The sequence below is a fragment of the Myodes glareolus genome, chromosome 14, assembly GCF_982192425.1.
Source record: "Myodes glareolus chromosome 14, mMyoGla1.1, whole genome shotgun sequence".
Lineage (NCBI taxonomy): Eukaryota > Metazoa > Chordata > Mammalia > Rodentia > Cricetidae > Myodes > Myodes glareolus.
The window spans coordinates 63,171,816-63,193,297 of NC_142039.1; the positions used below are offsets into that span (position 1 = coordinate 63,171,816).

General features: G+C 45.0%; 1 protein-coding gene across 5 annotated transcripts in view; it reads right to left on the reverse strand.

Moving 5' to 3' along the window:
• Positions 1-21,482, reverse strand: part of Kif13a (kinesin family member 13A) — a 181,374-nt gene that overhangs the window by 109,362 nt on the left and 50,530 nt on the right. For all 5 annotated transcript variants that reach the window (XM_048460641.3, XM_048460492.3, XM_048460568.3 and 2 more), the window contains exon 3: positions 1,172-1,184. In XM_048460641.3, coding sequence (XP_048316598.3) covers positions 1,172-1,184 — 13 coding nt within the window. The remainder of the gene's footprint in view (positions 1-1,171; positions 1,185-21,482) is intronic.

Below are 21,482 nucleotides of genomic sequence, written 5' to 3' on the forward strand. Positions count from 1 at the left end.
TGACCGTATGAGAAAGTGTCCGCCCTAAACCCACCTTAGGTAGCATGGCTGTAATCAGTGACATCAGCCAGGGCTGGTCAAAATTTCTGGTGGCTTGTAGAACTGAATGCCTCTCTGACACTCAGCAACATGTTCCCTGGGGCTGACACCGGCCTTCACTTATTCATGAGCTGTCACTCAAGTGCCCACTCCATTTACTCCTGAACCTCTGGGGATTCCACCAGCAAACGTGCTATCAAAAGTTGGCCAAGGTGGCAGAACAGCCCCAACTCGTAGTCACTGTGGTCAGCTAAGAATCTGACAGAGCACCGAGCATTAGCAGGGGATGGCTCATCTCTCTCTGAATGTGTGGAAAACCTTTCGATTCTTCTTGGCAAGACAGAAGACTGTCTGTCTGAGCAAGTTACCAAGTTTCATCCCGGAGGACCCGTTTTTATTCTTCTGCTTTCTCAAATGTCCATTGTCTTAGTTATTGCTGTGGTAAAATACCATGACCCAAAGCATCACGGGGAGGAAAGGATTGATGTCAGCTCATACCTTGAGTCTATCATCCAGGGAGGTCAGGGAATGAGAACCCGGAAGCAGAAGCTGATGCAGAGGCCATGGAGAGGTGCTGCTTACTGGCTTGCTCCTCATAGCTTGCCTCAGCCTGCTTTCCTATAGAACCCAGGACCACCTGCCTAGGGATGGCACCACCTGCAATACTGGGCCCTTCCACAACAATTACTAATTAAGAAAATGTCCTACAGATTTGCCTACAGACTAGTCTTATGGCGGGGCACTTTCTCAATTGGGAGTCCCTCTTCCCAAATGACTCTCGCTTCTATCAGGTTGACATAAAACTAGCCAGCATGGCCATGCTAACCACCTCAGCTCGCCCACTCTGTCTATGAACCAGCACCTGCTGCTGCTGCTTCTTCTTGCTAAGCTCCCTTTTGATACCAACAGGACAGAACCAATCCCTGACAGGCAGGCCTACAGATTCAAGTATCTTCCAAGGATGCGGCAATGGGTGAGTGCACTCTGAAGTGTAACTTAACTTACAGTTTAAGTTAGAATGTTAGTCTTATTTCCTACGTGGCCAGGGATTAGCCGTGGGCTCCTGTGAAGAGTTAGGATCCTAAGTGCACACCAAGTCAGTACTGATGCCCACTTCCACGCCAGTACTTACCTTGGGAGGCTTTCTTCGTGACGCAAAGAAAAAAATTCAATAGCGGAGATACAGAAGGTTGTCAACACAATGGCCACATCAGAGGGAAACAATGAAAGAGAAAAAGAAAAGAAAAAAACAAAAACAAATTCAGCAACTTTGTAATGGGATCTGAAAAAAATCACACGTAACTAACTGCCCACAGCAATAACCTCCTGTGGCTCGGAATCTTCGCACATAAAATAAACATCTGTGCTCTAACAGGATGGAGCTAGACCTTCACTGGGAGATGTCTGTAATGATTCTAAGGAAGGGTTGCAAAAGAACATGGAGCTATGGAAATCCTATAACCATTACCACTAAATTCTTTTAAACCAGTTTTACATGTAAATTTTCTTCCTGACCCCCACCTTAGTTCTCTGAGACAGGGTTGCGTGTAACCTAGGCTGGCCTCAGACTGGGAATGACAAGGGATGACCCTGAACTTCTAATCCTCTTGTCTCTACCACCTGAGTGCTAGAAGTATAGGCAGGCATCACTACAGCTGATTTCTGTGGTGCTGGGGATCAAACTCAGAGCTTCAAGCACGATAGGCAAACATTCTAACCCCTGAGCTCCATCTACAGCCAAACCGCTGTGGACGCACCCAGTCTCATCAAGCTAGATGCCCAACCTTATATGTAAATTTTTGTAGGTCAGTGTGGAAATGCATATCTATTTTCCATTGTTAGGCACATAAAGTATAATACATATGAAGTTTCAGATTTCAAAAACACGATTCTAGATGACAGGTTTTGCCTATTTCAACACCGAAGCCTGGCCTTCTCCCAACATCAACCACATAGAACTTTTCAGAATATTAATTTTTTTTTCAGCACTGAAAAATCAGATTAAGCAGCTGGCCTGTGCTAGGAAAATCTGCTCTACTACTGAGCCACACCACCAGCTCTGCAATATTCATCTTTGCATGTGAACAACTCAGAAATGACTGAAATTATACTCAACAAAACACTGAAAGTCGAAGGTTTCAAAGGAAGAAAATAGGAGGCTGCTGTGCTCTGCAAGTCTTTCCCTTATGTGTAAAACTCAGGACCTGAATTTTGATGTCTAGTGTGTACAATCCTAAGATAGTTCTTGGCCTTCCTGATGTAATTATACTTGATCAACTCTTTTAATACTAATTCAGAAGTGTAAACTAATTCTCAAGAAATGGGGAGCTTTCCCTTTGCCTTCCCAGCAATCAGAATCATGGGGGATCAGAAGACTAAGCTGAAGTGGTACACACCTCACACCTGTATTCAAGTATTTCCAAGGCACAGAGGCAGGAGCATCACTGCAAGTTTAAAACCAGCCTGGTTGACACAAATTTCAGGCTGGCCAGGACTATAAAGCAAGATTATGTATCAAGAGGGGATGGGTTAATCAATTTAAATGAAATTCAAGGCAGGGGGCATGAGAATCAAAAGGTACAGACAAAAATGACATTGTGCTTTCTCCAGCACTAGGTTCAACAATCTCCACAGAACTCCGAGAGCACCTTGGAAAGTCCAGAGTTCAGACGTGGAGAAAGGTCCTTGTAGTCACAAACAGGTGGGCGGTTCTGCACTTTCGAATGCAAGCAAAGAAAATCATGGCCTCCTTCTTGCATTGAAGCTGAAGCACCATTCTCTTGGAATTTCAAGAACTGGCTAGAAGGAAAAGGCTTGTATGTCTTTCCCAGTACTGCAGGCAGTGAGGCACACTGGGAATTCGGGTTTTGTCCTCTAGCATTTTGTCTGGTCTACCAGATGTCTCCAGTTGTTATCAAGTCCCATCACACAAGTGAGTCCATCCATCCAAACAAGATAGGCTGTGTAGATGCCACCATAAAAATACACAAGCGGTTTTAATTCCAAGAAAGCCAGGAGTTTCATCATTCTATACACAAAGTTCATGTCTTCTGCTGAGAACTTTTCCCTAAGTGGAGACTGTCTGGATTCATCTGCTCTGTGCAGGGAGAACAAGAATGAGAGCTTCTGCCCCATTTGATGAGGCCGCTTGTTTTACCCACTTTATTTTTTTTTAAAGTTCTTTAAAATACCCATTTATTTGACAAAGGCAAGTCATTTGGGTTACGTTAGGCAGTCACATGAAACAGCACATGCCAAATTAATAAAATACAGTTGTCCCTGAGTATCTGTGGGGATAGATCCTCAACTCCATGGATGCTCAATTACCTTACATAAAATAGTACGGTGCTTGCATATGACCTATACACATCTTCCTATCCACTTAAACCATCTCTAGACTACCTAAATAGGCGTCGCACTCAATTGCTTAAGGGAAGAATCTAAGTGTCTACACAGTCGGTACAGGCATATTTTTTCCCTGAATTTTTATGATCTGTAGACAGTTGAATCTGAAGGTATAGAACCTACTGAGGACCAACCACACATTTCTCATTTTAGCTTTGGTGAACCAATTAATTAACCTAATGAGGTGAGCCAGGCTAACGGGAACCTCGCAGAGCCCTCCAGAGTCATCACAGCACGGCTTCCTCTACAGTCCTACAATGCTCATGGCTAGTTCACGGAACAGTGTGTTGGTTTGTAGCCAGTGGTACTTAGCTGGCCAAAAATATCCTTCTCCTTTCATCACTGACATTCCAACAGTGGTTTTGTTTTTTAATGTCTCTTGGAAAAACCAACCTTTTAGGTGCTTTGAAAAGGGCATTCCTGCCATTGAACCCAGTCTGCGTAAGACTGGAGCAAGTGCTCCAACGGCCGCGCCAGCTCTCCAGGCCCTGCTGGTTTTTTGTTTGCTTGCTTGCTTTGTTGTGAACTGGTCTTGCTGTGTACTACAGGCTAGCCTTGAACTTTCGATTCTGCCACCTCTGCCTTTCCAGTTCCGGGATTACAGACATGTACCACCACACTTGGCTTCATAAGTGTCTCTTTTACTGTTTGTTCTTACTGTAAACAAGCCAAGATCTTGGGTGCGGTAAGGCTTGCTCCTTTCTGATATCTGTCAGATTGTTCCCTGGTGTTGAAGCTACACTGGCTACCTGCCAAGGCATTGTTGTCCACCCTCATGTCAACCTGGCTACTCTGAACACTCTATGCATACCGGGAGGAAGCTCCACTGTAGTCACAGCTGCCTCAAAATGCTCACAAAGCCTTTTCTTCTCTTTTCTGTTCTCAATCACAAGCCCAGGTCTCCAGCCCTTGACTTTTCTGGGTCATAGCTATGTATTTATAATGTTCACACTGGAGAACCACGCAATCCAGCACAAAACAAATCTTATAATGGTTTGGGTAAGTTTCCAGCGTTGTGGTGGGCTGCTTTTATAGCTATCCTGGGCCCCATCTAGCCTCTGTGCAGTGGGTTGGACATCCTTGCCCAGAAGGTCCAGCAGCAATTTTCACCCCGGCCAAAAGAGGGGCACTTTCCCTGGTGCCCACAATAAGGCCTAGGATGAAACAAACATCACCCCTTATTTGCATGTAAGATTATGCTTGTGATTGGTGCAAACAAAATCCTTCATTTGCATAGAGGCTCACCTTGACCCCCTTCCCACATATATAAGCAGACTGACTCACCTTTCCAGTCAGCCAGGAGAGACCCTCTTGTGCAGACCCCTGACCCCTGAACTGAAGAGTTCAGAGAGTAACCAGGTAAAACTGGAGGGGGGGGGCACAGCACAGTGGAGACAGTGAAGGATGCCAGAGGAGAGGTAAGGTGAGAGAGGGTGAAGGGAACTCTGGGTCCCAGGCACCCTAACCCTGAGAGTTGTAACCGTATGGCCTCTGTCAATGGCTGATGATACCAACGTTGTAGAAATGAGCAGTGTTAACACTAGTTGCCTAGCGCGCTAACACTTACCACAGTAAGACTGAAGATCCTAGAACCTGAGGGCTTAAACACTAGAAGATACCACCCAGGGCTGCCGGCTGCTGCCGCCAATCCCTGCTGAGGGAAGCCAAGGATTGCAATAGCCGTCAAGTTGCCACTAGCAACTAAAGTCCGGAGGAGTAAGTCTTCAACCTAAACACGGAAAACCCAAAAGCATTTTTTGCTTGAAGCTTCTGGGTTTGTCAGGCTAGACTCTAGGCCTTGGCCATTCAAGACCTGGATTTCCAAGAGCGGAACAGCTTTGTGTCGCCTACTCACAATTTCTATCCAGGTGGACAGAGCTGAAAGACTCAGCCACTGACTAGTTAGCAGCTGTCTGCCACTCATCTGCGGTGATGAAGAAAATTTTTCCTTCTTTTATGATTTTGATTCCTTAGACAAGCTCTCACTATGTGGACCTTGGTGGCCTTGTGCTCAGAGTTCAGCCTGCCTCTGCCTCCCAAGTGCCAGGATTAAAAGTATGTATCACCACACTGGCTTCTTTTGTTTTGTTTCTTAATTATGGGATATGTGTGTGGGTACGTGTGAATGCATAGGCCAGAAAAGAGTATCAGATCTTCTGATCTTCTGGAGTTGAGTTTAGGCAGTTGTGAGTTGTCTAATGTGGGTTCTAGGAACCAAACTTGGGTCCTCCGCAGGGGCAGTGTGTGCTCTTAACCCTGATGAGTAACACTGATACTATAATAAAATACAATGCACATGCCATCTCTGGGGCTGGACATTTTGTGATATTACAACCTGGAGATAAACTGTAGACAAACTATAAAAATGATTCTAAAGGAGGCCTTGAGGCTGAGAAGGTGCCAATGCCCCAAGTTTCTACATAAGAAAAATGAGGCGAGCTGGGGCCATTCCACAAAGATGACTGAGGATTGGCTGTGTTATCAGGGCTTTCTGTCAGGACAGACGAAAGAGGCAACTGTTTAGACTTTGTTTCTTTGCTCTGCTTGCATGTTCATTCTCAACGTTTGCTTTCCTGTGGCTTTGAGGGAGCATCCCCAACCTCTTTCCATCTGGAACAGCTCAACTGACAAGTCCCTGTACGCACTAAGGGTTAATGTATCACATTTTCTCTTTCAACAACATGGAAAAGGAGAACATGCAGGTGAAGAAGACAAACATCCAGCACCTTCAGTTCTACGTACAGCCGTGCACCACATGCTAACACTTACGTCCAGGATAAACCAACAGAGGACACTGGTCCCAGAAGGCAGTATCACCAGGGACACTATATTATCTTAGTGTGTGTGAGTATGCTCTATGGCGTCCAAATGACATGGGATCATTCTCACAGAACCCACTCATGCTAATAAGTGACGAACACCCACCCACAGGCTTAAAGTTATGACCCCCAACAAGAAACAGGCTAGCTGGCAACTTCTTATCAAATGGAGCATTCAATGAACACTGGCTTAAAGGTGTGTTCACTACTGGCCATTCGCCAGTGGCTGATTCATCCTTAAAAAACAAAACAAGCATCACTAACCAAGAGTGGGAAGCAGATTTGATTAACAAGGACAACCAGACAGCCCTTTTCCACATCTCCTTCTCTGGGAATATTCCGGCCCTCCTCACTATTGTCCTTAGTCAAACACTTACACCATGCAGGCCCTGGGTGAATTCAGAGTGTGTGTGTGTGTGTGTGTGTGTGTGTGTGTGTGTGTGTGTCGGGAGTGTGATTTACTTATTTGTGAGTGGAACAGGAGGTCAAGCAGGAGGTCAAGAGTATGAGAGTTGGTGCTGTCCTTCTACCATGTGGGTCCCAGGAATTGAACTCAGATCGTCAGGCTTGGCAGCAAGCTCCTTTACCTGCTGAGTCATCTCGCCAACCCAGATACTACCTTCTTGAGTTTTATCTCTTGTATTTGAGTGTTCCTTTTCCACCTCCGAATCTGTGTGTTAAAGTGTCTTACAGCTACAGACATCTGGGATAAAAGCTCAGAGGGAAATAACATGACTTAGAATTACCCAGACATATCCTTATTTCCCTGGTCATCCCATCCACCCAGTCAGGGCCCTGAAAACATACAGACAGTAAAGGTGATACAAATTCCTCCTTCTGGGAACTACTGCACAATTTTAGGCCTTCTTACATTTCTTTACTCCACCTTGGAGCTTCGGAGTAAACTGAGGCTGGAACTCTGACCTCAGAATAGCATGGGTGGGTAGGAGCAGGGAGCTAGAGGAAGTTGATGCCAGGACTTTCTGGAAAATTCCATACGTTTTTCAAACCAGAAATCTATAGAGTTATAGTAAACTAACACTTTACTCACAGTGGGCTCTTTGTCCCTAAGGCATTCCCCTCCCGGTGGATTGACTTTCATATTTTAATACAACCCCGCAGCCACGGGCACTTTACACAGTTCTTGCTCCTACGGCAGGGCTGTGTGACACAGAACTGGAGCCTGTTCTGGGAAGTGCACAGCAGGAAGACAGTACTTGCTCTGCCGGAAGAAGTTCCATCCAGTAGAGGGGCTGGGTGACTGTTCCCAGGCAAGTGAGAACAAACAGCTGTCTGTGTCTCCATACTCATTCATCTCAAAGAACCAGAGGGAGAGCTCGGCTGAGCCCAGGAGGGCAAAGACTATGGGAGGACATATTGGGTGTGGATGGGAACAGTGATGTGTTGGACAAAAAAGGGCTCAGCCCCTCTCCTGCACTGACTGAGCCAGCTGCGGGCAATCTGTTAGAGCTGAAGGAATAGCCTCAGGGGTTCAGGCTGATAGAGACACAAAACCAGACAGAAAGGAGGCTGAGGAGACCAGCCTGGGTGAAATCTTGAAGCCCCACCTGGTGCAGGGGGCGTGGCAGTTCTAGAGAACGGATCCATCTCTCCCTACCACTAGCAACTCTCGGCTTTCTGTTGTGGGGGAACTGCCACGGTGATACCCCCCCCCCAAATCTTCCAAATTATCTGGTCATGACTGACTGGGATAAAACGGCAGAAAGAAAATAGCCTGTCACAGACTTCTGAAGCGCTAAGTGGAAGGATGTTTCCCAGGTCTGGAAGTTCAAGGCTTACCTGTGCCACACATAGAGTTAATTCAAGATGAATGCAGGCAACTCAAAGTTAGAAGGGGTGGGGAGGGCTTAGGTCAGTGTTTGAGCATTTGTCTAGCACATGTGGGGGTCCTAGGTTCGATCTCTAGCACCAAAAGCGAAAAGAAAAAAAAGAACTAAATGAGTCTCTCTGGGACTGAGTGGTATGATGCTTGCTTTATACTAAATAAATCAGCATTTTCTCTTCTGAAACTTTTTGTTGCTGTTGTGTTTCTAATTGTTAATGAATTCATTAGTTCATTTATCTGTGTTCAGGTGATTAATAAATAAAGTTTATAATAAAGTTCCAAACATGGGTGAATTTGTACGAATACATCCACATGGCATTAGTTTAAGACAAAGGTGACCATGGTGTCTTCTATGTACTTTTCCAAAATTGAAACGGGTCTACACATGGAACCTTTTGCAATTATATGACACTGTACTGTGTAACAGCTATATATCAAGACTGGCTTCTCTGGTTTGTTTCCAAATGCTATCAAGGGGAGCAACACCCAACTCGGTCCTCCGGCAGCACAGCCAGAGTCACAGGTGCCAGGTAGGCCAACGTGTAAGGCCAGGATCCCTGCGGAGCATGCCTTTGGTGTGTTCACAGGTAACTTCACGTTCCTGCTCCTGATCACTATGGCGACGATTCCCCAAGGATAGAGAAACCTAGCAAGAATTCACACCGGGCTTAACCAAAACAAAATTAGGTGGAGAAAACATGGGTCTTGGGCAGTTTTCTTGCCCTCTTTTCAAAAGCAATACACGGTGGAGTTTGCAAACCATGACAGCACAGAGCATATACGCTAGACTCAAGCCAGAAGTGAACCGGGCATGTTGACACATGTGACTGTAGTTCCGGTTATCCCGGAGGCTGAGGCAGGAAGGTAACTTGAGTTCAAGTGAAGACCAGCTCAAAACCATGACTATCATTACCATAGATCAAGAGTGAAGCACTCTCTGAGGTCGTTCTTGATTCCTATTAATTTTCTGTTATGACTTTTATCTCCAAATGCATTCACATGAAATCTTGCGCCACTTGTCCACGGTAATAACAATAATATTCTTTCCCTCTTGCAGTACTGGGGAGCGGGCCCCTCACACGTTGGTGGCAAAGTACTCTGCCACCGAATATTTGCTTTTCCTCCATTAAAGAGTGGCTCCATGAAACAGTCCAAGACCCACAGTGGCCTTTTTTGAGAGCCTGTCCCAGCATGGCGCTTATGGGCATAGATACTAATGCAGAGCCTCACCAGGTCTCACCACACTACTTTGCAGCAAGGTGACATTGGACGTGGTGCTTATGTGAAAGCCCCCTCAGCTGCCACATACAAGGTGCAGCAGGGGGTTAGGTGCATCAATATTCAGGAAGAATTTGGAGGAGTCAGCTTAACACACAGTCTCCAGGTGCCTCTGCTATCAGCAGCTTCTTTCCCTCACAAAAGCCTTCTCTCCACCCGCCACCTGCCCTTGCTGGTGCCAGATGCCACTTCACTTTGACAGCCTGCAGGACAGGCCACTTGAGGGGCTCCACACCGGGAGGCCCCTGCCTCAGCAGTGCACTTACACACAAAGCATCTGTGTAGAACCATCTATTTTCAAGGTCACATTGAGCTGAATCACCAAAGGCAGGAAATGATATCTATTAGAGAATGAGATTTTAGGAGGCATGCTGACCGGGCAGGATGTCATTTTTCATCCCATTTCTAATACAGACCTGGGAGCTGCAAATGAAGGCGCCGATGATATGTCTGGGACAAAAGCCACACTGGTAGCTGGCATTTTACAGCAATGTCATCCTCCAGGTTAGAATGTACATGATTTTAAAAAAAACCAAGACGGCACGGCAGGGATAGAAATCCATGATTTTAAACTTAAATATGCTTAAAAACAGTTAAGGAGAGACCCCCAGGTCTACTTTAAACTCTGCCCACCACAGAAAAAAATGAATGGGGATCAATACAGGGCCCAGCAGAAGCCACAAGCAGGAGAGTCTGAGGCCAATTTGCAAAGGTGCAGGATCCCTAAAAGGCAGCTGCAGACTTCTCTTCCCACTCCGCCACACATCCTGGCACACCAGCTGTGACACCCACATTATTTTTGTTACTTCCATATGAATTACAAACGTCTCATTTGCATGTGCTATTTATGTGGTCAAACGCAAACAAACAAATCATTTGCCCATTAGGCAAGCTGCCAGCATGAACCCAAAGAAAGCCTTCATGATGGAATTCTTCAGTATCTCATAGGCCCCTGAAAGTCCTGCAGGGATTCCATAATTTGTGCAAGAAAAAAAAAATGTGGGGGGATTCAAAACAGAAAAGTCTATATACGAGGAGAATTCTGTCATCTCGCTCCCAGATGAGGAGAATTCTGGCGTTTAATCGAGCCTGGGCATGAGCAAGAGGCCCAAAGCCCAGCAGCTTCTCCTCTGATCTGATCTGAGCTAGTTGTCTGTGAACACGCCACTGACAGCCCACGTGGAAACGTCCATCTCACCTTCAAAAGCATCAGGAGAAAGGGAAGACTGGTAAACGTTCTGAATTGAAGAAAAAAAAATGGTTGTTTGTTTGTAAGTACTCTAGTTGGACGCTGCACTCATAACTTCACAGTGGGGCCTGTGAGGCCACCAGAGACACTGCTGTGTATCCATGACAACAGAAAATTTCCTCATCTACCGTAACCTCTCTGAAAGCTTGACGCTGGCATCATGGAGCATAATCTATATGTTGCAGATGAGTCCTGCTACCTTATCTAAGAGCCCTCACCTGCGCAGGAGGTAGGAATTACTGCCTAGTTTCTCAGAGGAGTCAGCTCCCATAAGGGTAAGCACATGGGTACCAGCAGGATGGCTCAGGTGGTAAAAGCACTTGTTGCAAGCCCAAAGATCTGAGTTCAAATCCCCAAGACCCACATGGAGGAGGTAGAAACCAGCTCCCACAAAAGATGGCACGCACACACCATCTTAGAATGCTTGGTTTGAAAGCTGCTGCTTGAGCTGCTGGCCTGAATTTCAGTTTTTCTTTCTTTCTTCTTTTTTTAATCATTAAATAAATTTTGGCATGGGATGATAAGAGAATTTTCAACAATTACTGAAATGGTTCCAAACATTCATCTGCTATCCTGTACTATGTGTTTATGTGAAGCAGTGTTCTCACCGCCGACAATTATAAAATCAAAATATTGATCCACTCTGAAAATCAGCGAAGATGCTTGATTTCCCAAGTCAAATATTCAGGAAGGTTTAATCCTTTTTGAAAAAAACAGAGCAGTGCAATAATCTCATTAGAGTACAAATTGCCTTTCAACTTTAACACGCATGTATAACCTAAGAATTGCTCCAACATAAGCTGGCTACTCACTCTCAGTGTCTGAGTGATACAGTCGTGTATATAGCTACCTGCCCTGGGTCACACAAGCACTTCATGGACAAAGTTTAAGGAGCCCTAGCCTGCCCCATACCAGGCATGTGGTAGCCATGGCTTAGACAAGGCTGGCTGACGCTCCCCCTGGGCTCTCGCCTGCTGGGTCTGGCTCAGTGCCTGGGTGTGGGAGAGATTGTTTACAAAAAACGAATGCACAGGTAAAGGGTGTATCTCAGAACGGTGTATCTAAAGGATGCTGCCACACAGCGCAGAGCAGAGCAGAGCAGCCCATGCTGATATAAAATAGGAGTATGCATTTTACCAATGCAGAAAAAAATTTTATTTTGATTAACCACCAAGTTCACAGTCTTTTTTCAATTTTTAAAGAATTATTGTTTTGCAATATCTCACATACACACTCATTACCTTCTGTTATGGCCTCCACTTCTCCCCTACAGTTCCCATCTTAGTAAAAGTCTTTCCCATAAGCACCTGCTTGCTGGCTCACCCTGGATTTTCCACTGTTATTAAGGTAGCAGGCGGCCGACAATGCCCAGTCCTTGCCCCCAGTGGACTTGTGTGTCCCATGAACTAATGGACCTCTAGTGCTCTGGAGCTGACCTGCTCTGAGCTGACCTGCTACTGGGGAGAAGTTAATTACCACGCAATGGGCATCTGTTTGTGAGGAACCTCTTGCCTCCAGTGCCTTCCACAAAGTTCGTTCTCCGTTCCCCAAGTCTTCCCTCTAGAGGAGCCTTCCTCAACGTACCACCTCTATCCCCGCCTGTTCTATTCCTCATTCCCGTGCCAATGTGCTTAGTTTTCCTTACACCATTGGAAACCACGCCACGGTATTCTTTGTTTACCTGACTATGGGGCAGCTCAACCCAACCAATAGCTATTGGAGCCATGGAAGCAGGAGCTTCATCTAGCTTGTTCCCTGCTGCCGGAATAGTGGCTCACGTCTGTCACCCAAGTTGAAGCAGAGAGGCCAAAACAGGTGGATCACAAGTTCCAACCACCCTGGGCACACAGTAAGACTGAGACCAGCCTGAGCTATATAAGCAAAACCATGCCTCTCTATATATACAGTGCCTGTATACACATACATACATATACATATGTACACATATGCATTGCTCTGTGTGTGTGTGTGTGTATGTCTGTATCGTCACTTTTATTACTAGTAACTAAAACATGGCTCACACTTCCTAATATGTGCCTGCTGGATGAATACACAGAGGAATAAACTCCTTGGCTCATACCACTGACTTATGAGTAATATTTGAGGCATCACTGACAATTTTATTTGAAGCCCAGTCAAACACACATGCTGTAGGGCTGGGTGTGGTGGTGCACACCTTTAATTCCAGCAGAGGCAGGCAGATCTCAGTTTTGAGGCCAGCCTGGTCTACAGAGTGAGTTCTAGGACAGGCAATAAGACTAAAGAGAAACCCTGTCTTGAAAAAACCAAAAAACCAAACAAAAACTAAAATAAAAAATAAAAAGCAGAATGAGTTCCACAACAGCCAGGGCAGAGACACCCTGTCTCAAACCAAACAAAACAAAATGCCGTGCCGTTTCTGCATACAGTCTATCAGTGAAAGACCTAACTCATGCATGCGTGTGCATGTGTGTGTATGCATGTGCGGACAGTCAGAGAATGACTTAATACGCTGAGAACAAACTCTTCTCCGACCTCTCCCACACGTGGTACTCAGTCCTATACAGTAAAGTCCACAAGCTCTGCTCTAGGCTGCTCCAGGATTCCAAATGCTTTGCTAATGATGCAGATTCGGCTGAGAAAAGAACCTGTGGGTTACAAAGCTCCAAGACTTAGGTTTTCCTGGCTTTGATGAGCAATTGTTCCTTTTCCCAGAATTTCATACCTCTGCATCTCGAGCAAGTGCCTCTGAGCACCAGAAACATATGTTCCACAGCCCCAGGGGTCAACCAGCCTCCACTGCTGATATGGAGGGCTGCAATGACCCCTCTACCTGCTTATCATGCGCTTCTGAGCACACACAGAGCAGGAGACGGCTAGGGAGGACTGTGTCAGGTGGGGTGCCTGCTGCCATCCGGACAGGTGGACAAGAGACAGTGAGAACAACCAGCCCCAGCAACCTCAAGCCTCAGAGGCTGGAAAACCAGGTAAGAACTAGTATTTGAAGGAATACACTTCAGTTGTTGGGAAAATTAATTTACAACAAATTATTTCTGGGTGGGGAAACATGAATAACTTGTGGAGATGGAGGTCTTATGGAGTAGGAATCATTAGATAAAGAGACCAGGCCATTCTCAAATGCTCAAGATTGAGCTTCCTTGGCTCACGTTTCAGTATCTGGGGCCAAAAGGTATGAATGACCGCATAGGTTTCACCTAAGCATCAGGCCCTACTACAAGTTTGAGGTCAAGAAACTATACAAAGGGAGCTGGAGAGATGGCTCAGCGGTTAAGAGCACTGACTGCTCTTCCAGAGGACCTGAGTTCAATTCCCAACACCCACATAGCAGCTCACAACTGTCTATAACCAGTGTTCCAGGGCATCTGACGCCTCACACAGTCACACATGCAGTCAAAACACCAACGCACATAAAATAAATAAACAAACTAGAAGGAGCACACTTTTAAAAAGAAGAAAATGTAGAAAAACAACAATATATGTTCCAACAGGACACAAAATAAAAAAATGTATTCTCATACACTTGAATCTCCAGGCTTGGAACACATTGTCAGCAAGTTTTCAAAAACAATAAAAAGATAACTCAGGGCTGGAGAGACGGCTCAGGGAGAAAAGCGTTTGCTGCACCAGCATGAAGCTTGGGTGAGGATTGCCAATGCCCACACACAGTGCCAAGTGTGGCCGTCAGAGTGTGGTGTGTGCCTGCAACCTCAGAGCTGAGGATGAAGACGGGCAGCTTCTCAGAGCTCCCTGGTCACTCGACCTCGGTAATTAGGGGGCTTGAGGTTCAGTGAGAGAACAGGAGTGACAGAATCACACTTAGGTCAGCCTCTGGCTTCCACATCCACTGACACAGGCAAGGGCTTCCAACCATCATATACATACACACACACACACACACTTATAAGGAGTCACCTTCATCACTTTTTATGCATAAGAACCCTCTCTAGATATCCATAAAAAGAGAAAAAAAAAGTCCAAATCAAAATGTTTTGATTCTTCTACATTTGTGGGAAAGGAACAGCAGTCCAAAGACAATTAATATTCTTTAAAGATTTATTTTTATTTTATGTGCATGAATATTTTGCTTATGTATATGCATTTGCATATCATATATGTGTGTCTGGTACCCACAGAGGCCAGAAGAGGGTTTCCAATTCCCTAGAATTACAGGTGTTAGCTGCCACGTCAGGGCTGGCAACAAAACCTGGGTTCTATGGAACAGCAATAAGTGTTTGGAATCTCCAGCTGTGTGTGTGTGGGGGGGTGGCATTCTAGACCCTGGCTTCAGAACACCAAGCACCGGGCAACTAAGAAAGCCCGCCAAGGGAGTGGGGGGGAGGGGAAGGTGACTCCTCTCCCAGAGGTGCCAGGGACAATCTGTACTCTGTCTCCTGCCTTCAGGAAAGTCACCTGGGAGTGGGCTGCTTTGCACCGCTCTGTTTATTAAGTCTGGATTTATTAATTCAGTTTGATTTGGCTTATTGCATCAGAGGCGGAGGAACCCAGCAACCAGGCATCCAATACTTAATCAATAAGTATTGATAAGTACATTTTTAAAATTTATTTATTATGTATACAGTGTTCTGTCTTCATACATGTCTGCAGGAGGGCATCAAATTCCATTACAGAGTGTTGTGAGCCGCCATGTGGCTGCTGTAAACCAAACTCAAGATCTCTGGAAGAGCAGCCTGTGCTCTTAACCGCTGAGCCATCTCTCCAGTCCCTGAATACTTTTTAAAAGCTGAAACTTCATTCTTTTCACCAATATGCAAAACTATGTCTTCACTCTACTATCATTCAAAAGTAAAAGGCTGTTTGGAATAAATCAAAAGTGAACTAAAAATAGTCTGCTCTGAAAGATTCCCATTTTCCTCAGAAAAAATTCCAGGTAATCCCAAAACCTGGCCAGAGAAAACCAATATGAATAATCAAAGACATATAAACAATGTTTGTTGCAAGGCAACAGCATAGGAGGGGCCAGCACAGGATGCCCAGCGGCAGGAAGGCTGAGGGTGAGGGTTGAGAGGCTTCAGCAAACAGACTTTTAACACACACAGAGTTGGATGGGATATCAAAGGCTCTGGGAAGCTCTGCAGTAAATAAATTGATTTAATTTTATTTTACCTTAAAACCATTTTTGCCTCTACAACAGCACATGGAAAGCTGGACAAATCCTAGGTAACACTACGCAGATAATATGGGAAAATATATTCCTCGTCTTTGCTTTATGAAGAAGAAAAAACTTACATACAGAACTACTTTTTAAACGATGACCCAAGTAACCCCTTCGTGTAATCATTTTGGAATTTTCTAAATTTGAAATTAAACGCAAACAGCTGAATGTTTTATTAGTGCTGTGGTCATTTCCATAGGGGTGTTTCAAAAACGAGACCATGGGTGTGCCCCTTTGCTGGCTCCCTCGAAGAGGACACAATGGAAGGGAACATCTGCCAAAAGCAAGGAGAAACAAGGTGGAGAGAGGAAGGGAGGAGAAGCCAGCAAGGCCAAGCAGGAAGAAAAATCTCACTGCCTTCCTGTGCAGCCAGCCTGCGTCTCTGGGGTTCCAAGCCCCTAACTACCTTCAACTTAGAACTAAGTAATAACCGTAGAAGGAGTAACATAAAAAGAAAAGTCTTGGGCTGGGGAGATGGCTCAGTTAATGAAGTGCCTTCCACGCCAGTGTGAAGAACTGCGCTCCACCCTGAGAACCCACATTTAAAAACAGCTGGGGGAGGGCCAGTGAAATGGCTTGGCAGATAAAGAACTTGCCAGAGACCAGTGATCCACGCCTGCTTCCAGATCCCATGCAGTCGCAGGAGAACTGACTCCCACAACTGGCTCTCTGACCTCCACACATGCTTCGTGGCACCCTCACCCACACGCAGGCACTAAATAAATATTTTTATCTGGGTGTGGTAGCACCCAGTTGTGATTCCCATGCTAGGGAGGGAGCCCTTGGGCTCACTAGCCATCCTGCCTAGCAGATCTGGTAAACTACAAGACAGTCAGAAAATTTTTCTCAAAGAACAAAGAGGATGGTAAAGCTAACTTCTGGCCTTGATATGCATACACACCTGTACACACATACACATATACACCTGTACACACATACACATATACACCTGTACACACACACCTGTACACATGTACACATTCTGTGCACATACACTTGCACACACATGAACTTGTATACTTGCGTATACATGTGTGTACGTATACACCTGCACACATATGTGCACGTACACCTTACACACATGTGTACATACACCTATACACACGTGTACATACACCTGTACACATGCATCTGTACACCCATATGTACACATACACCTGTAAGCATGCACCTGCTTACACATACATGCACACACACCTGTACACACATAAGTGCACACATACCTGCACATACACCTGTACACACATAATGTGCCCATACACCTGCACACACCACATGTACATCCATACTAAAAAGAGAGGAAGTGGGGAGATTTTGCAGAAATGGGGCTTTATTTTCAGACTGAGAACACTCAAGTCAAGAGCTGGAGAAGATCCCAAACAGCCCTTTCTCTAAAGATTAAGAAAAGAAAAAGGAATGCCCACAGTTAGAGTAATGAAATTCCCATCCTGGGCTACAGAGCTGGCCTGGCATCACGTGACATGAAAAATTCAGAGTTCACATTGTTTTCCACAAAACAGATGAAAAGTCAAACTCAAGAGAACAGAAAATGATCTGATCCTGTGTGCAAGACAATCCTTTACGTCATGGCTCCCATCTAAAGTGACAAGAGCCCCAAGCCTAATGTCAAATGAAAGACGTCTTTGAATAGCATATTCGGTATGATTCCATTTACATAAGACTTCAAAAAAAAAAGGTCAAAACTAAAAATAAACCACTTGGGGGATCCTGGTTCAACGTAAAACCATTTTACTGAGAACAACAAAGGAAAGATGACCGCCAAAGTCAGGAAAACAAGGTTGGAGGGGAGGGGGGTGCAACTTAGTGTCCACCCCTCTTTTCTGAAGACTGGCTCTGCTTCTTCGGTCGACACAGGGCGACACAGGTGTATGTTTGTCTGGGCTCCATGGGTACATATCTGTGCTATTCTTCAGCTGCGCACAGCTCACACACTTTCAGAGATAATGTCATTGGTTTATTTTAGTAACTCTCCTTAAGTCTTCAGAAGAAAACAAATTTAAAATATACAGTGGATGGGTCAGGAGAATTCAATTACTAGAGATTTGTCAACCCCAGTGAGGTCGAGAATGGCCCAGGAATTTAGTTAAGTCTTCACAATTAAGACAGGAAATTCTATTAAGTCTCCCCTGGTCCAAACACCAGGAGGGTGCCAGGCACTGCTCCCCAGTATTGTAGTGGTGGTAGGTAGTCTCTATCTGGTTTTGCATTTTTTTCAGATTGTAGTGGCATTTCATTTGTATTTTAATAAATAAAGCAAGCTTGCTTGAAGATCAGGAAAGTAAACCAGCCACACTGGCCGGCCTTACAGACCAGGCAGCAATGACACACACCTTTAATCACAGTAGCCACACTGGCTTGCCACAGAAACCAGGCAGTAGTGGTGCACACCCCTAATCCCAGCACTAGAGAGGATTATAAAATTGGAGGAGACAGCTCTTGGTCTCATTTTGAGGTTTCCTGGAGGCAGGATCACCATTTTCAGACTGAGGGAGAGGTAAGAGCCAATGGCTGACTGCTTTGCTTTTCTGATCTTCAGACTGAACCCCAATATCTGCCTCTGAGTTTTTATTTATCATGCTTCGTCAGATATTTGGAAAGGCAACACACAATTAAAGGGGAACCTCTTCACAGTGACTCTGGCAAAAAACACGGACTCTCCAACAAACAGCTTCAACTGTCTGGGCCAGCACGAGGCAGCGGGTGCAGCCTCTGTCCAAGCACAAAGGATTCCACACAAGCCCCCTAACATTTTCCCAAAGCCCCTAAATCTCAAGTCAGCTTTTTCCCACATCTGAGCTGCAAACCTGATGGAAGTCTTCATTTCTTATCTCGGGTATCAGTGAAGAGGAAACTCCCCAAGTCACTAAGATGGGGTAGCTTAGCAACACCTCCAATATCCACAGGGTAAACTGTCTCAGGCCGTGTTGCAAGCCTTCATTCAATACCCATACACCAAGGTGCATAAAATGCTTTACTTTAATGTCCAATCCTGGAATTTTAAAATCATTTTTATATGTTGAAACTATAAGGTACTATGGGCAGAGATGCTACTTACATATTTGAGCTATGATTTATTAGGATGCCGAGAAATGTCACACAGTCAGGTAGACAAGGATCCAGTCTTGATTTGAAATGTTTTTCTGACAATCAATTACAAGACTAGTCATAGCTCCTTATAATTGGATGATTTTTCTGTACAACACGGAACTGTGATGTGCCCACAGGATATTCTGAACACTGTCAACTCGAAATTCAATATATAGCTGTGACCTTCTTTGTCCGGTATAAAAGTTTGACATTTCTCCTCGGACTAATCAATAGGAGTTCTTTTCAAAGTAAACTCTGTAATAATAGAACTTGATTGGTCAAATGAAATATCTATAACAACAAATAAAATTTCTACCAAGGGCAGTTCCCTTTTAAATAAAGTTTCAACTGATGGTGGACTTAATAAACTCTTTTGTCCAATGATTATTGACTACTGAGCAAGGACAAAGACTTCTGGGAACAACAGAAGCTTGGAAGAAGTGGATCAGAGGGGGCAAAAGACAGTAGAGTATGATGACAGTGTAATCTAAGCACTCAGGAGACTGAGGCAGGAGGATTGCTTTGAGTTCAAAATGTATAGCCTGGGCTATACATTGAGGTCCAAACTTTTCTGATTGCTGGTCGTAGCTGGGTATGAAGAAGGCTTAGCTGTTTTAGAAGCAACAGTAACAAATCTTTACCAAAACCTAGGGAACCTTCTCTCCCTGTATCTTCTTATGCCACATAGCATCTAAGACACATGGATCTATTCCTAAGAGAACACCTACACACGAACCACATCTGATTCAAATCCTCCTCCTGTCTTCCTCTAAATGTACTCTCCAGAAGAAAGAAAACATCAATGAAAGTGTCATATCCATCCATATGACATTGTTTTGTGATACAAGACCCAAGCTGGGGGTTCCAGTGAGTGCAGAGGCTAAAACACGGCTGGAGGAGATGAAAAGTCATGGTGGCACCACAGATGTGCAAGGTCAGAGAAAACATGTTTGCTGGTGAAGTAGCGTGAAGTGGACAAGGGCAAGAAGAACCAATGAAGTTGGGCGTAATGGCTCACGTCTATAATCCCAGCACCTATGAGACTGAGGCAGAAGGATGGCCATAAATTTCAGGTTCGCTTAGGTACATGGTGAGTTCCAAGCCAGTCTGAGTTACAGAGCAGTATCTGTCTCAAAAAATACATTTTTTCCCCCTGAATGAAATGAAGAACGGAGCTGTCTTAGACTAAACTGTGAAGGCCGTGGGAAGAGCTGGTGTATTGGTGTGAATGAGGCATTTGGTTATAAAAGTGCTAACCTTGAGAGGCACTTCAATAGCTCCATGATGAAGGAAGCAGCCACTGTAGGTACGTGAGAAGTCAAAGTAAAGACGTATAGAGGCCTGAACCTGATAAGAGTGCTCCGGTCCATCAGACAGCCCAAGGTGAACGCATACAGGGGCTGCTCACTTTGAAGAGACCGTCTCTAGGATGCGGCGGAGAAAGCAACCAATTCCTGGATGATTGATGAGGAAGTAACACAAACACCAACAACCATGGGAAGGAGCAGGTTATCCATGGTGCATGTACACGTGTATATGTTATGTGTGTGCACACATTCTGTGCACACATGTAGTGTACACTGCTTTTAAATGAAGCTTTCCACCACAATAATTAAGGAACATGCTTGATTAAGGAACATGTTCTGATTACCCTTCACTAAGAACAGGCAGCTATTACTGTAACGGTAAATGCTGGCAGTGCTAAATAGCCAGCGTCTGGGGTTCTGTTCATGAATTAGGAGACGCGAGAATGTCAGACCTGGGAATTAGTAATTAATGAAGAAGATACTTTGGAAGAAGAGAAGCAAATGGGTGAGAACCCTGTGCCGCTGCACAAATGGCTGTGCTTATTAAACACATCAATCATTCTTATCCTAACCCAAACTGACTGACACCACACCACGAGAGGCTGCCGTCCTTACAGCCTGCATAAACCAATTATTGTGTGACAAAGGTGCAGGACCGGGAGCAGAAGAATCAGTCTTCATGCCAAGTTGCTATTAATTCTGAGAAGAAAACATTTATCTTTTGTTAACAGATATGGAAGCTGAAAGATTTGGTTCCTGTAGAGTATTCATGATGTCCCCGCAAGTTTGTGTGTCTCCATCACTCAGGTAGTTATGTGAACACATTCCTAGAGTTTGTTTTACAAAATGTTCCTTCCACACAAGTCACAGGAAGCCAGGCAGTGGTGGCACATGCCTCTAATTCTAGCACTCAGGAGGCAGAGGAAGGTGGATCTCTGAGCTCAAGGCCAGTCTAGTCTACAGTGTAAGTTCGAGGACAGCGAGGGTTATACAAAGAAACCCTGTCTGAGGGGAGGAGGGAGACCAGGGAAGAGAATGAGAATTTCCAGAGACAGACAGCTCAGGACATGGGGACATCACTCAGCCAGCCATGTCACTACAAAAAGCTACAGGAGCCATGGTGCATTACATTTCACTGGCTAATTAGCTTTCATGACCGAGAAGGGAAGAGGAAATTCAGAATCTATTATCTTCTGCTACATCTTGTACACTAGAAGCAGACTGTATAGCAGCTATGGGCCTTCCTATAGACACCTGC